The following is a 13,338-nucleotide window of genomic DNA, read 5'->3' as shown; positions in this document are numbered from 1 at the left end:
CGAATTATTCTCCTTTAGATTCTTGCCATTAACTCTCATATCTTGACCGTCACACCGTTTTCCTTCGCTTGGGCATCTTGTCACTCAAAGTCAATCCTATCCGCATCTCTGTTCTTCGACTCGGGGATTAAGAAATAAGTACTAATAGCACCCATCAAGTTACAGGCAAAGAAGACCCACGAGACATTGGCCAGGCCGATTACCATGGGAGTAGTAAGCCAGTTGGAGAGTAGTGCAGAGAAAACGGCACCGAACTCTCCAACTGCGGCGGAGAGGCCATGCGCAAAGCCCCTGACCCTCAATGGCAAGACTTCTGCAAGAATGATAGATATTGTCACATTGGGACTGAAGTTAGAGAAGAACTGCCAAAATGATAAGCAAGCGCCTTGTCCTAGTGAATGGTGGGCAAGCTTGCCTGGGGTGTGAACTCAATGGCAGGGTGCTGCAGGCAAGCGGTTAGTAGGGCTAGTAAAGTGTGTACAATGAGCAATAAGTATGTCTAAAGCTCTTTAATTACTCAGTTCTAGTAAGAATCTAATCGATGACCCGTTTTAGCTATTACTTTTCTGCGTCTTATAGCTTCTAGCGTTGAATCTTAGGCCGCCTCAAGACAACCGGCTGAAATGCCACACACATAAGAAAGAGCTTCATATGTGCTTGGTGATATAGTGAATGGCAAGTGTTCCAGCGAGATTGATACATTGTCGCCGAACTCCCCAGGATGCAAGGTAAGCAGCCGGAATTCTCCATCTGAGGGCAAGCGATAGGTGTACCGACATGAGGTCAGAGTTTCTTCCCGTGACTTTTCAAATCCGAGTTGTGAGTTGTGAGCGATTGCTTCTCGAAGGATGGGCCTAACTAGGTTGAAGCCTGGTGTTTCTTGCCGTTGGACAAATGGAGCAGATATAAGGATGATCATACGGAGCTCGGTCCGATCCGGAAATTCTGCTCTAAGAAATTATGACAAGAGCACTTGGGAATCGATGTGTAATGCAGCTGTGGGCTGGGGGCTCAAATTTGGTTGATGTATCTTCAATGAGGAAGGCACGACAGGGAGATCGATCATGGCAGCTGAGCTGCTTCTGAACCCCCGCTGTGTCATGTCACTGGAGCAACGACGCCACCGCCTCAAATAGTACCTATACTCATAAAGTACAAACAGGACCTTCCTTAACACCCATCTTACTTCGCTTTGCTTTGCTTTTGGTAGCAATAATGGCACTCGTCAGCCGTTGATACGCTAACAGCATGGCCTGATGCACAGATTGTTCTTGGGGATAGATAGTGCGCTGCGAGATATAAAGCGGTAAGATCAACGCGAATTGCGAATGGAGTCGGGATACCAATGGGAACTTCCTGGACCAAGCATCACTTGAATGTTGGTAGATGTCTCAACACTGACATCAAATCTATTTTTAGGATAACCGTTGTCTCTTTCCAATTTCAGTAGTGATGTAAGACATAATCAGAATCACCCCCAACCCCTTTCCGAGTCAAAGGTGAATACTGTCTTCCTTCTCGTGTGACTGGAAGTCCTCTGTGACCTCTTGTCTGCGGCCCGCACTCACCAGCAGCGAGTTGCTCGGCCCGGGGATAGCGGATGACGCTCAGCCATCACGTGTCAACAATTTCCATTCCTCAGCAAGGACGTCACACTAAGCGAACCAACCAACGGCTGCATCACCAGGTGCATTTGCAACCTCCATCACAGACTCAAACATCGCCAGAATCTGATCACCAAGCAACACCCGCCGCCTCTCCAGACCACCAGCATCGAAAGCAGGACCGTCGCTCACCCCATGGACCCTCGAGCACGACTCTCTGGATCCAGGTCGCCTTGAACACGACGACACCCCACAACGAAAACCCTTGCTTCGCGCGAGGCTGAGAGGCTCCCCAACATTCCCCCGAAACGAGAACAAGCCTTGGCCGCGATCCCGCTCCATTAATAATTGCCCTCAACAGCTCACGCCTTCCCCGGACTTTGCTCGACGCGTCCAGCGCTGTTGCCAGCTCGACCTAATCGCTCTTTCCCTCCCGAAACAGACCCCGCCGTTATCATGAGAGGCCCCGTTCCCAACATGGCGCCCCTAGATACAGATGCCCCATATCGGGCCACTCCCGACCCAGAGGGGGACTCGCAATCCTCTTCGAGCAACTCTCCGGCTCGCGCAGACTACGAGGAGTCGGATTTCTACCTGGGCAACAACGATTCCCAGTCCTCCATCGGTGTGCCCACCTTCCAAGATATGGCCGTGTCGGAAGAAGTTTGCATGCCCCCCGCGAATCGCCTCCCAGCAGAGGTCCTTATTGGCATATTCTCGAAGCTCAGCAACCCGCAGGATCTGCTGAACTGCATGTGTGTATCGAAGAGATGGGCTCGGAACAGTGTGGACTTGCTGTGGCATCGGCCGGCTTGTACGACGTGGAATAAGCATGGCTCGATCTGCAGAACGCTCAGCATAGCCAACCCATACTTCGCATATCGAGACTTCATCAAGCGCCTCAACCTGGCTACGTTAGCAGACGGGGTCAACGATGGCAGCGTTTTCCCGCTCTCCGTCTGTACGCGAGTCGAGCGTTTGACGCTGACAAATTGTGAAGGTCTGACAGATCACGGACTGAAAGGTCTCCTCACGGATTGCAGCCATCTCCTTGCTCTGGACATATCAGGCGACACGCAAATCACCGAGGCATCGATGTTCACTCTGGCAGAAAACTGTCGACGATTACAAGGACTCAACATCTCCGCTTGCATAAAGATCTCTAATGAGTCTATGATTAAGGTCGCTGAGAAGTGCAGATACATCAAGAGGGTCAGCTCACCTCTATTTATACCTGCTGATGTATGCTAATCCTTTATAGCTGAAACTCAACGAATGCGAACAACTCGAAGACCTTGCCATTATGGCCTTTGCGAAGAACTGCCCCAACATCCTCGAAATCGACCTACACCAATGCAAACTGATCGGCAACGAACCAGTCCATGCTCTCCTTACCAATGGCCAGACCCTCCGAGAACTAAGACTTGCCAACTGCGAACAGATCTCCGATGCTGCCTTCCTTACCTTACCTCCCAACCAAACATACGAACATCTACGAATTCTTGATCTGACAAGCTGTGCACGCCTGACGGATCGAGCTGTTGAGAGGATCATTGACGTGGCCCCCCGATTGAGGAATTTGGTGTTTGCCAAATGCAGAAACTTGACTGATCTGGCTGTGAACGCTATCAGCAAGCTGGGAAAGAATCTCCATTACCTCCACCTGGGACATTGCGGACAGATCACGGATGCTGCTGTCATGAAGCTTGTCCAATGTTGCAACCGAATCCGATACATCGACTTAGGCTGCTGCGTTCATCTGACTGACTCATCAGTCATGAAGTTGGCTTCTCTTCCCAAGTTACGCCGAATTGGTCTTGTTAAATGTTCCAACATCACCGACGAGAGTGTTTATGCTTTGGCACAGGCTCAACGCCCAAGACATGATCGACATGGTCGGATCATGAGACCCGATGATCCAGACTTCATGATTGGCAGTAGCCTCGAGAGAGTTCATCTTAGCTATTGCACTAACTTGACGCTCAACGTATGATTACCATAGTCATTATTCTCTCTTCTATGCTGACTTCTTTATACAGAGCATTGTTGTCCTCCTCAACAACTGCCAAAAACTCACCCATCTCAGCTTGACAGGTGTTCAAGCCTTCCTTCGAAATGATCTTGAACAGTTCTGCAGGGACGCACCTCCAGGTTAGTCTGGTTCCTTCTAGACTGCGATTCTCTGCTTACTTTCCAATAGAATTCACTGAGCATCAACGAAATGTCTTCTGCGTCTTCTCTGGACAAGGAGTCACTGGTCTTCGCAACCACCTCAACCGTCTGGAACCAACTGGTGGCTTCGATGACCCAATGACGGGTGCCGATGACGACGATGATCAGACTATGACGGGCATGGTTGGGGCAACTGCAATGATGGGCATGAACCCGTTGAATGGCGACGACGAAGACGCAGACGAGGAGCTTGAGGATGGTGATGGAGGTGGCGACGGAGGCGTGTCGTTCCATCAGACTTGAAACCACAGGCTGAAGAAAGCTCAGATTGGTGCTGAGGATGTAGAGAGTACTTGACCATATATGGGTCATACGGCTGGACTTAACTAATCGCGCATAGAACCTCGAAGTTTTGAGGCCAAGCAAGGCTTCCTTATTCTTTGCGAATGATGGCCGAGGAGCAAGCACATCAGTTACGGCCTGACATGCGAAGGGACCGAAGGAGCTGCCCACTTGTATATAGGATAAGGGCACGCTATCCCTCTGCTCCGTTATCGTGGGGTGGAGAGTTGTGAGACAGAAGACCGGGCGGCATGGCGTTAAATTCTGGTCTGAGGGACCTTACTGCTGATCAATTCATCCGCGTTGATTCCTGATTTGTCGGGTTTACTTTGCTTTGTGAGGATTCTTGAGACATACAGCAAGACCTCATCCCCTCGATCCTACAACTTATATGGAGTGACTCCCGCTTTGAACGTTGATCTCTTCATCTCTCAATACCATGTCTTCAAAATACGATGATTGTAAAGTTTCACCATACACCGATCTTGATAGCAAAAGACTCGCACTTTCTGTTCAAGTGTCTACAGACATTCAAAAAAAGATGTACACGGAATCCAACGCACTTGCTTATCTTGCGTTCCACTTCCTTTCTTATAAACTAGAATACTCAGCTTCGGGCCGCGCATTGGTAAAGCGCTGACTAGTGTCGAAGGTGCGGCGCATCTCTGTTTCTGTTGCAATAGCGGCTTCCCTTTCATTACCGCTTGGCATCCGACTGATATTCCGGTCCGCAGCTGCGCGTCGTTGGAGCTCACTGTGGAGGCCCTCGCCTTCTCTAGCTGCCTCGGGTATCGCTATGTCTGATTGATTACCGCGCGAGGATCTGAATAGTGTCTTTCGCCTTGCCTTTGGCAGCCAGATCACTAAGTTCAGCCCTAAAGACTCCTTACTTGACGCCATATCCAGGAAAGCCTTCTCGTGCCTTAAGAAGGCATCTGCGTCCTCAAGCACATCCTGCCCCAGGATCACATTATAGACACAGCCACGGAGGACGTGTAATTTCACCCGCAAGCTTGTCTCCGGGTCATCGTCACCGACTCTTAGGAATCTCCATCGCGCCATAATCGATCCTTCCGTCTTTTCAGTACTTCCGTCCGCAAATTGTAACATATTCTGATCCTCGCGTTTGATCTTTGGCAGCCACCCGTGCCTTTTCACATAGTCAAGCGACACGAGATTTGCCTCCGACCCGGAATCCGGTAGGGCTTGCATCATATTTCCTTGGAAGATACCGAGCACTCGCTGGCATCCACTCCCAAGAATATTTACGCGGAGAACTGAGAGGGATTGCAAAGGTCGGGGAATCCGACAGAGCCGGTGTTGGTGATAAGACATTGTTTGAGTAGCAGTAAGGAATGCTGAGCCAAGTACAAGGTCGTAAACAAAATCGGCAAGGACCTGGAATGTGATTTTCCAGTTTTGGACAGGATCTGACACAAAGCTCCACACAGCTTGAACAGTGCCTATAGTTTCAATGTGCTTTCCGTTGGCCATACGTAGAAGTTGACTGGGGTTCTGGTTCTGAATGGTAAGACCGATGTCGCGGGCGAAGGAAGCCGCCATGATATTACCTTCTGCTCCAGTATCGGGGATTGCTTGTGTCTTTCGGCCGTTGATATGTCCTTGTACAACTAATATTCCGGTGGGTTTATTCCGTGGTCTTGAGAGAGGCTTCATTCTCTCTACATTCCATTGTCCCAGCCCCTGTTCTTTAGCTTTCAAAGGCGGTTCGAAATGCGAGCCTTTGGACGGATTCCCTCTTCCCATCTCCATCCTCAACTCGAACAACTTGACTTGGGAATCGTATTGTTGTCGCTTGGCGTCGTCGCTGAGCAGCTCGTAGGCTTGTTGCACCTTCTGGAACTCATCTTGCTTAACCGCCTTCAGAGCCGCGTCTTGTACCTTGTCGGGATGGCATTTGAGGACTGACTTGCGATGCGCACTTCTGATCTCTGCTAGTTTCGCATCCCTGGCAACGCCGAGTAGCTTGTAAGGATCAGGGGGAAGGTAAGAATTCATGTTGGACAATGCTCGACGAGGTTCAATTATAATATTGTGAGGAGAATGGAGGTTTTTGGCAAGCAAGGCTGTAGATTTTGTTTTCTAAAAATTAAATGTGGCAGTGGCAGTGGCAGTGGTAACTCTCCCACATTCGTAGAGACACATATCCTTGCATCGCGCCCTATTCTCAGGGCTGATCATGAGGCTTCCACCAATAAAGATTGTGTCAAGTGGTGAAAGCCTCACGATTATCCCGCTTGTGGCTGCCAACAAGTGCTGCTCTTTCATTGGCAGGGCTTGCTCCAACCACGCTAGAGCAACACTGCCGCTTTCTGCACAAACCCTGGAGGTTGAAGTAGCATTTGCATTTTCATTTTCATTTTAACCTTCTTGACGAAATAGAGAATACAACACTATTCTGAAGGCTTAACCTCTCTAACAGCATATTGACGCCACCAACCATCACGCTACATCACACTATTCTCAACTTTTTATTACCACTAGAATGCCTTCTACCCCACCCATATTTTCAAGCTATGCAGCTTTCTCAGCGTTCATTTCTTCCGACACCGAGCTCTCCCTCTACAGAACCTTCCACGCTCTAAGTTCTAGGAATCTCTTGTATCTCCAAAGTTCCCTCTTAGGGCTCGAGAACAGACTAAAGGAGCTCGACGAGGAAGACCTGAAAGGGCTAAATATTAACAACTTTTTCTCTGCAAAATGCTGGGAGACATTTTCGGACAGGGCCAAAGAGCATCCAAGAGAAGCTGAAAGGATGGAACTTATCATGATGATCAAGAAACAAATTAAAGAATATCGTATGTCTCTAGTGTTTTGGTCGATACCGTACTTGACATGTCACATTTATCGATTGGTCGCTAAAAGGCCTTTCAGACGAGGCGCTCCTCCTACAGTCCGAAGTTCTCAAATTCTCGAAACCGAGTAAGCGTGTGTTTCGAGTCTTCCAGGGCTGGTTCGAAAGCGAAAAACCATTCGTAGGCTATGGAAATGAACTCCTTCAACAACGAGATGACTTCGTCGCTCTCAAACCTTCTCCTGATCAAGATTTCCTGGCGAGATTCTTACAGGACCTTGGAGGAAGATGCCTTCTTGTGAGCCCCATTTTATCAAATCACATCATCTCTGCTTCGTTCTTCGCAATAGAGTGTTGATAGCCTTGAGGCAGGGCACAAGACACACAACGTCCAAAGAAGTGAAATACTACTCGTCTACGCTCGTCTCACGCCTAGCCACAATAGTCACAGTACTTGCCGCTTCATTGGTAATTGAAGGGGCAATCGTCGCGTTGTATATTGTGCAAAATCAGCATGTCAGGTTAGGATTAATAGCACTGTTTACTAGCATTTTTGCAGCGAGCTTGGCTGTCATGACTGACGGGAGAAGAACGGATATCATCCTTGCAACAGCGGCGTGTGCGGCTGTATTGGTGGTTTTTGTGTCCCAAAGCTCTGGTGTAGGTCCTAGAACGACAAGTTGAAGGATAGATACCCCACGTGCAAAGTTACGAATACTTCTATGTCACTGGGTCTTTGCGACGCCTCCTTTGTGAACCATTAGAAGAGACCATGCCACATTCAAGCTTGCTCCACTATCCTTTTGCCTCACTACATATTTCCAGACGAACTGATGTGTCCTATTTACTGGAGTAGTCGATGGTCTGGGTATGATGTCATTTTCGTTGCAGTACGGCTTAAACAAACAAAATATGAAATATAACTTTTGAAGCATGCACCGAATTTAGCAGACCGTGTGCCATTTTCAAGAGGCGCCTAATTTTCAGAGAGTCCACGCCTGTTTTAACTGTGACTAGTGTTATAACCGCATGTTCAAATCAATAAAGTTAATAGAAAGTCTTTATCAGAAGTTGAATCATTATTTCTTTATACTCCTCCACTTTATTACCATAGCTAGAGTCAGTGTCTTTAGTGGTTTTTCCCACGCAATCCATACTATAAACATCCTATTACTAGAAAAGCTCTAATTAGCTAGAGACCCCGTCTCTAGAGATCAAATATACTAGGCAAAACCTGATATATTCCACATATAAGCTCATATTCACTATAGACAGGATAATAGTACTCTTGTTGGATTTGCTACTTGGAATGAACCGGAATATAAGTCTATTTCACTAAATAATTTCCAATAATAAGTAACTTATTAACTTTAAGCATTAGACTTAATTGATTAATAATATATATATTGCCTTACCCTTTTATTTATATTATCTATAATATATACTTCTTATATTTTTATACTATTTATCTTTAATTTTAAATAAATACATAATATTAATTTCTGAGTGTGAGGCGCACAATATAGCAGGGTGCTACGCAAGTAGTCAAGGTAAGGAGTGGAATATAAGGTAAAGTATGGAGTGAAGCGTGGAAGTATAATTGATTCCAAGAACTGGTTCTTATCAAGAAACTAATCGATGCCCATTTCCAAAGCTCGCATGCCTCCATATATAGAATCTAGTGTTCCGCTGGATGTATGGAAGCACTAGTCCCAATTAGGAAATGCGATCCCACATAAGCACTAGCCCAATTAGGCTACCAAATCCACCTGAACGCTCGCTGTCAATGTGCATATCACACTGAGGCTATTGTCAAATTTGAAGAGTCGGCTGTCCATATGCTTGTCCGACCCAAGTCTTTGGTGAGAGGCATCCCGACACAATTGAAAGCATATTGGATCTCGTAATAACGCGTTGTGGTGGGGTTTTTTCTCTCCTGCCCCGTGACTACCGTCACGTGTCCTGCTTCCCAGGCATGCTGGCGCTAGTTTAGGGGGTTGCATAAGACTTCCGTCTATATATACAATTAGCTTTTCTAATACATTAACTTTCAGAGCCCCTTATTTTTAACCATTCGTATTATTTCATTACTAGTATTAAGAATCTTAAGATTATTACTTCTACTTATTTAGCTTTCTATTCTCTTTACTTTTATTTATATATTAAATACCTATATATAGTCCGAAATTCATATAATAATCAAATCCCTATTATAGTATTACTATAAAATTATTAAGGTTTTAGTTAATTCATAATATTACTTAAGCTAATTATTATTATTAAACTCTATATATTATAAAAGGGAAACTATAATAAGACAAAAACCCATATAAAGTATACTAGAGTATAAAACGTAACTTAATAGTAAAATAACGAATTAAAAGCATAAATAGTAAAGTATAAATAGTATATTATATATAAAAGCTTAATTAATTAAATACTTATAAAGAATTATTCTCTAAGTCTATAGAAAAACCAGCTTTCTTATATAATTCCCGCAAGTTATATATAAAAGGCCATAATCTTTACTATATAATCTAAACCTCAAAACCACTAAAATAATATGGTTTTTAATAAGTATGGCCTGCCATACTATATCCGATCCCCTATTTATTTATACTTATTTCCTAAATACTAAAAATAATAGAAAAATCCTATTTAGAGTCCGAAATAATAAAATATTTAAGATTCTCCTCTATTAATTAATCTAATTTCTCTTTTATATACCTAAAATAAGACTTATTACCCTTAAATAGTCTTATTTTATATTTCCGAACTTATTTAAAGGCAATTCGAACCCGTTTAGCTATATTCTTATACTAAATCCAATATAGTTCTCTATATTAATTAGTATTTGCCTTTAATTATTACTTAATTTCCGCCTTTACTATAGGATATTAAAAAGGCTTATTATAGTAAATTATATTATAAATCATACTAATATACTCTAAATAAATAGCTTCTTCGAATTTTATATTATTTACTATATTCTGAAATTAATCTTTAATAAGAGAGGAAAGCTCTAGATAAAAGGCTTTAATAACCTTATAAAAGACTTCATTTTCGTATATTTTATTCTTAATAGTAACTAGACTTATTAGAACTATAATAAAAGGCCTATTAAGTAGTAAATTATTATTAAGCTATTTTTTAACTTATATATTATCCGAGAATTAATACTTTCTTATAATTCCAGACTTATAAATTACCTAGCTAAAAGTATTTATTTATCTAGTTAAATAGACTATATTCGGAGCCTTTTTTCCTATTACCTTTAGTAAATACTTGCTTATTTCCTTAACTACTTCTGGCTTAAATTTATTAGAAATAGAGAAGTAATTAATATTTTTAAAGAACTTCTTATTAAAAGTAGTAGCCTTTTTATAGTCTATAAAGAAAATATAGCTAATATTTTAATACTTTTTACTAAAATAGAATTCGCTACTTAAAGCTTTAGTAATAGCTAGATCTTTAGTATTACTTTTATATTAATTATAATTAATATTTCTAGAAATAAAGTATTAGGCTAGCTAAAGATAAGTAACTAGATAAATAGGATACTTGCTTAATATCTTATAAAATCCGAGCCATATTAATAGATCTGTTATTAAGAGTTAAGAGGCTAAGATAAAATAGCTATTACTAAAATCTTTATATATTAATATATTATCTTTTTAGAAATAAAACTATAGTATTTTTATTTCTTTTATTAAAAGCTCTCAAATACTAAGCTTCTTAATTTACTTCAGGTAATTCTTCTTATAAATATGGCTATTAGTATTTAGATTAGTAATACTAGACTCAGGAATAGAGACTATAATATTGAATTAAAGCTATAGATTTAAGCGGAATTAATTAGAAATATAGTACTTATATTTATACTTCTTAATTTCCTAGTTCTTAAAAAAGAAATCCTATATTTCCTTATTTACCTAAATAATAAAAATATACTTCTTATTTTTAGTAACTTTATAGATCTTAATAACTAGCTTTAGAGTATCTTTAATCTCTTATATATTAATAGAGAAAGTATTAGTAAATTACTAAGTATATACTATATAGAAAGCTTTAAGAAATCTATTATTAATCCTATAATATTCTTGCTTATAAATAGGTTCTATAATACTATTATATATCTCCTTAAAAATATACTTATCTTACTAAGTAAATATTAACTTCTATTTAGCTAATATCTTATAAATATACTAAATGCCTTTATTAAGTTTTCTGGACTTAATACTCTTGGTTTTCCGCTTTTTAATTCTAGATATAGTTATAAAAATCTTTCTAGATAATATCTTTCCTTTTAAAATAAAGAATTTCTTTTTATTTTTTTCTATTTTACTAACTTTATATTTAGTCTAGTACTTAGATCTCTACTATTTATTAGAAGTTTTAGGCTTAGCTTATTCTCTATTCTTACTAGGTTTTTCTTATTTAGTTATACTAGTTCTACTAGCTTTACTAGTAGTTTTCTTATTAGGCTCTATTAAATTAGTTCTAATTTTCTTAGCTAGATCCGATTAAATTAAAGCTGAAATTATAATAGGAGCCTATTTTTTAGGCTTATCTCGGAAAGCAGAAAAAGGCTTATTATTATAAACTTCCTTAATTAGAATTCCGGAAATATTAAAGATATATTATCTAGCCTTAAAATTATTAGCTAATAATAGCTTAAACTCTAATTCTCTATATTCCGAAATAGCTTTAGTATATTTAAGTATCTTAGTAATATCTAATTTAGTAAATATACTAGTATTCTAATACTTTTTATCCTTAATATACTCTAAAATAGCTTTATTAATTAACTAAATAGCTTTATATACTAAAGCTTTTATTTTAAAGAAAAAGTATAACTTCTTATAAATATTTTTACTAAGGTTATTATAGATATTATTAATATATTAGCCAAAAGCTTTATTATATAATATAATTCTATTCTGACTCTTAGTATTAAAACTATTTATTATAGTCTTAATTTTATTAAGCTTCTCTTATTTGCTTTTAGAAATACCTTTAATAATATTCTCGAATTCTCTATTATTGGCTTAATAATTCTTTAGCTTCTCCTTAGTTAATTCTAGTCTAGTTCTGTTTCTAATAAAGGTTTTTTACTTTAAGAGCTTATTATATATATTACTTAGCTTATCTAGGATATTCGTATTAAATTCAGTAATTATAGTTATTTTTTCTAGTATTAGTAGGCCTTCTATAACTGCCTAAGCTTCTTTAATACTCTAAACTTTAATACTATTAATCTATAGGCTTTTAATAATACTATGGCTTATAAGAACTAGCTACTATACTTTACTAGTTTAAGGAATCTATATTTTGGCCATTTTGTTATTCTTAATAGGTTATAAAGATATTATTAGTATAATAGTTATAGGTTATAGAATTAAAAGTTCTCGAGATTACGAGAATTTCTTTTAAATATATTCCAAAATAAAAAGTAAATTAGAATAGACTTGAATTATATAAAGATATTATATATATTTAAGTTTTTCTTTCTTTCTAGTAAGAAAATAAAACTGAAATAATAGTATATATAATAAAGAAAATAGGTATAATAAGTAGGTATATTTAAAGTAATATAATTATAAATTAAAAATAATTATAGAAAGTAAAATATAAAGTTAGGCTTTTATTATAAAAAAGAATATAAATATATATATTTAAGGAAATATAATTAAGGAAATAATTAAAGCAGGTTAAACTAAATAGTAATAATAGGGAAATAAAAAGGTAATATAATATAAATATAAATATAATAATAGTATTTAAAGTATTAGAATATAAAAGAAAATAATAAAATTTTTATAATATAAATATATCCTAATTCTTTATTTATTTAAAAACGTTTTTATTAACTTAAAAAAAAATATAAAAGAAAGGAAATAATATAGGGAATATATAAAAAGTAAGGTATATAAGTATACTAAAGATATTAGGAAAATATAAAGTAAGTATTAATAGAAAAGAAATTAGAATAATAGAATTAAGAAATAATTTAGAATAAGATATTACTTCTTCTAAAACTAATTTATATCTTTTCTAAAAGCTAATTATATTTATTTAATACTTATTAAAGTTAATTTTATATAATATAAAACTATTTAGTTAGTTAGGACTTTAAAGTAATATTTATATTTATAAAAGTAATATTAAAAATATTAAGATATATAGAAAGAAGAATTATAAAATAATATAAATAAGGTTTATAATACTATTATTAAGTTTGGAATAGTTAATATTAAAGTTAATATAAAATATAGAAAATCAGGTATTTCGAATTAATATTAAGAATATAGGAATTATTTAGATAATATTTAATAATAAGAAATAAATTAATAATAAGAATTAGTAAATTATACTAGCTTTTTAAAGAAATAACTAGTTTCTAGT

At 38.4% G+C, this 13,338-nt stretch overlaps 5 protein-coding genes across 5 annotated transcripts; 2 read left to right on the top strand and 3 right to left on the bottom strand.

Moving 5' to 3' along the window:
* Window positions 1-80: 80 nt before the first annotated feature.
* Window positions 81-380, bottom strand: K444DRAFT_725509 (uncharacterized protein; the record flags this gene model as incomplete). The annotated part of the gene is made up of 1 exon (XM_024888649.1): window positions 81-380. A coding segment is annotated over one exon (300 nt), but the record flags the coding sequence as incomplete, so codon positions are not given.
* Window positions 381-2,060: 1,680 nt separating this feature from the next.
* K444DRAFT_532111 (SCF E3 ubiquitin ligase complex F-box protein-like protein grrA) lies at window positions 2,061-4,079 on the top strand (the record flags this gene model as incomplete). The annotated part of the gene is made up of 4 exons (XM_024875053.1): window positions 2,061-2,816; window positions 2,866-3,591; window positions 3,644-3,755; window positions 3,805-4,079. The coding sequence occupies 4 exons, from the start codon at window positions 2,061-2,063 to the stop codon at window positions 4,077-4,079; spliced, it is 1,869 nt and encodes a 622-aa protein (XP_024735238.1).
* Window positions 4,080-4,979: 900 nt separating this feature from the next.
* K444DRAFT_563618 (uncharacterized protein) lies at window positions 4,980-6,116 on the bottom strand (the record flags this gene model as incomplete). Its single annotated transcript, XM_024877030.1, has 1 exon — window positions 4,980-6,116. A coding segment is annotated over exon 1 (912 nt), but the record flags the coding sequence as incomplete, so codon positions are not given.
* Window positions 5,919-6,137, bottom strand: K444DRAFT_532027 (heat shock protein DnaJ; the record flags this gene model as incomplete). Its single annotated transcript, XM_024875046.1, has 1 exon — window positions 5,919-6,137. A coding segment is annotated over one exon (219 nt), but the record flags the coding sequence as incomplete, so codon positions are not given.
* A 487-nt stretch (window positions 6,138-6,624) lies between these two features.
* On the top strand, window positions 6,625-7,617 carry K444DRAFT_664437 (uncharacterized protein; the record flags this gene model as incomplete). Its single annotated transcript, XM_024886960.1, has 3 exons — window positions 6,625-6,937; window positions 7,014-7,231; window positions 7,306-7,617. The coding sequence occupies 3 exons, from the start codon at window positions 6,625-6,627 to the stop codon at window positions 7,615-7,617; spliced, it is 843 nt and encodes a 280-aa protein (XP_024735235.1).
* Between the last annotated feature and the right edge of the window lie 5,721 nt (window positions 7,618-13,338).

Source organism: Hyaloscypha bicolor, assembly GCF_002865645.1.
Source record: "Hyaloscypha bicolor E unplaced genomic scaffold K444scaffold_92, whole genome shotgun sequence".
In the NCBI taxonomy this organism is placed as follows: domain Eukaryota; kingdom Fungi; phylum Ascomycota; class Leotiomycetes; order Helotiales; family Hyaloscyphaceae; genus Hyaloscypha; species Hyaloscypha bicolor.
The sequence above is the reverse complement of the archived record's forward strand: the minus strand, read 5'-3'. Positions and strand labels throughout refer to the sequence as shown.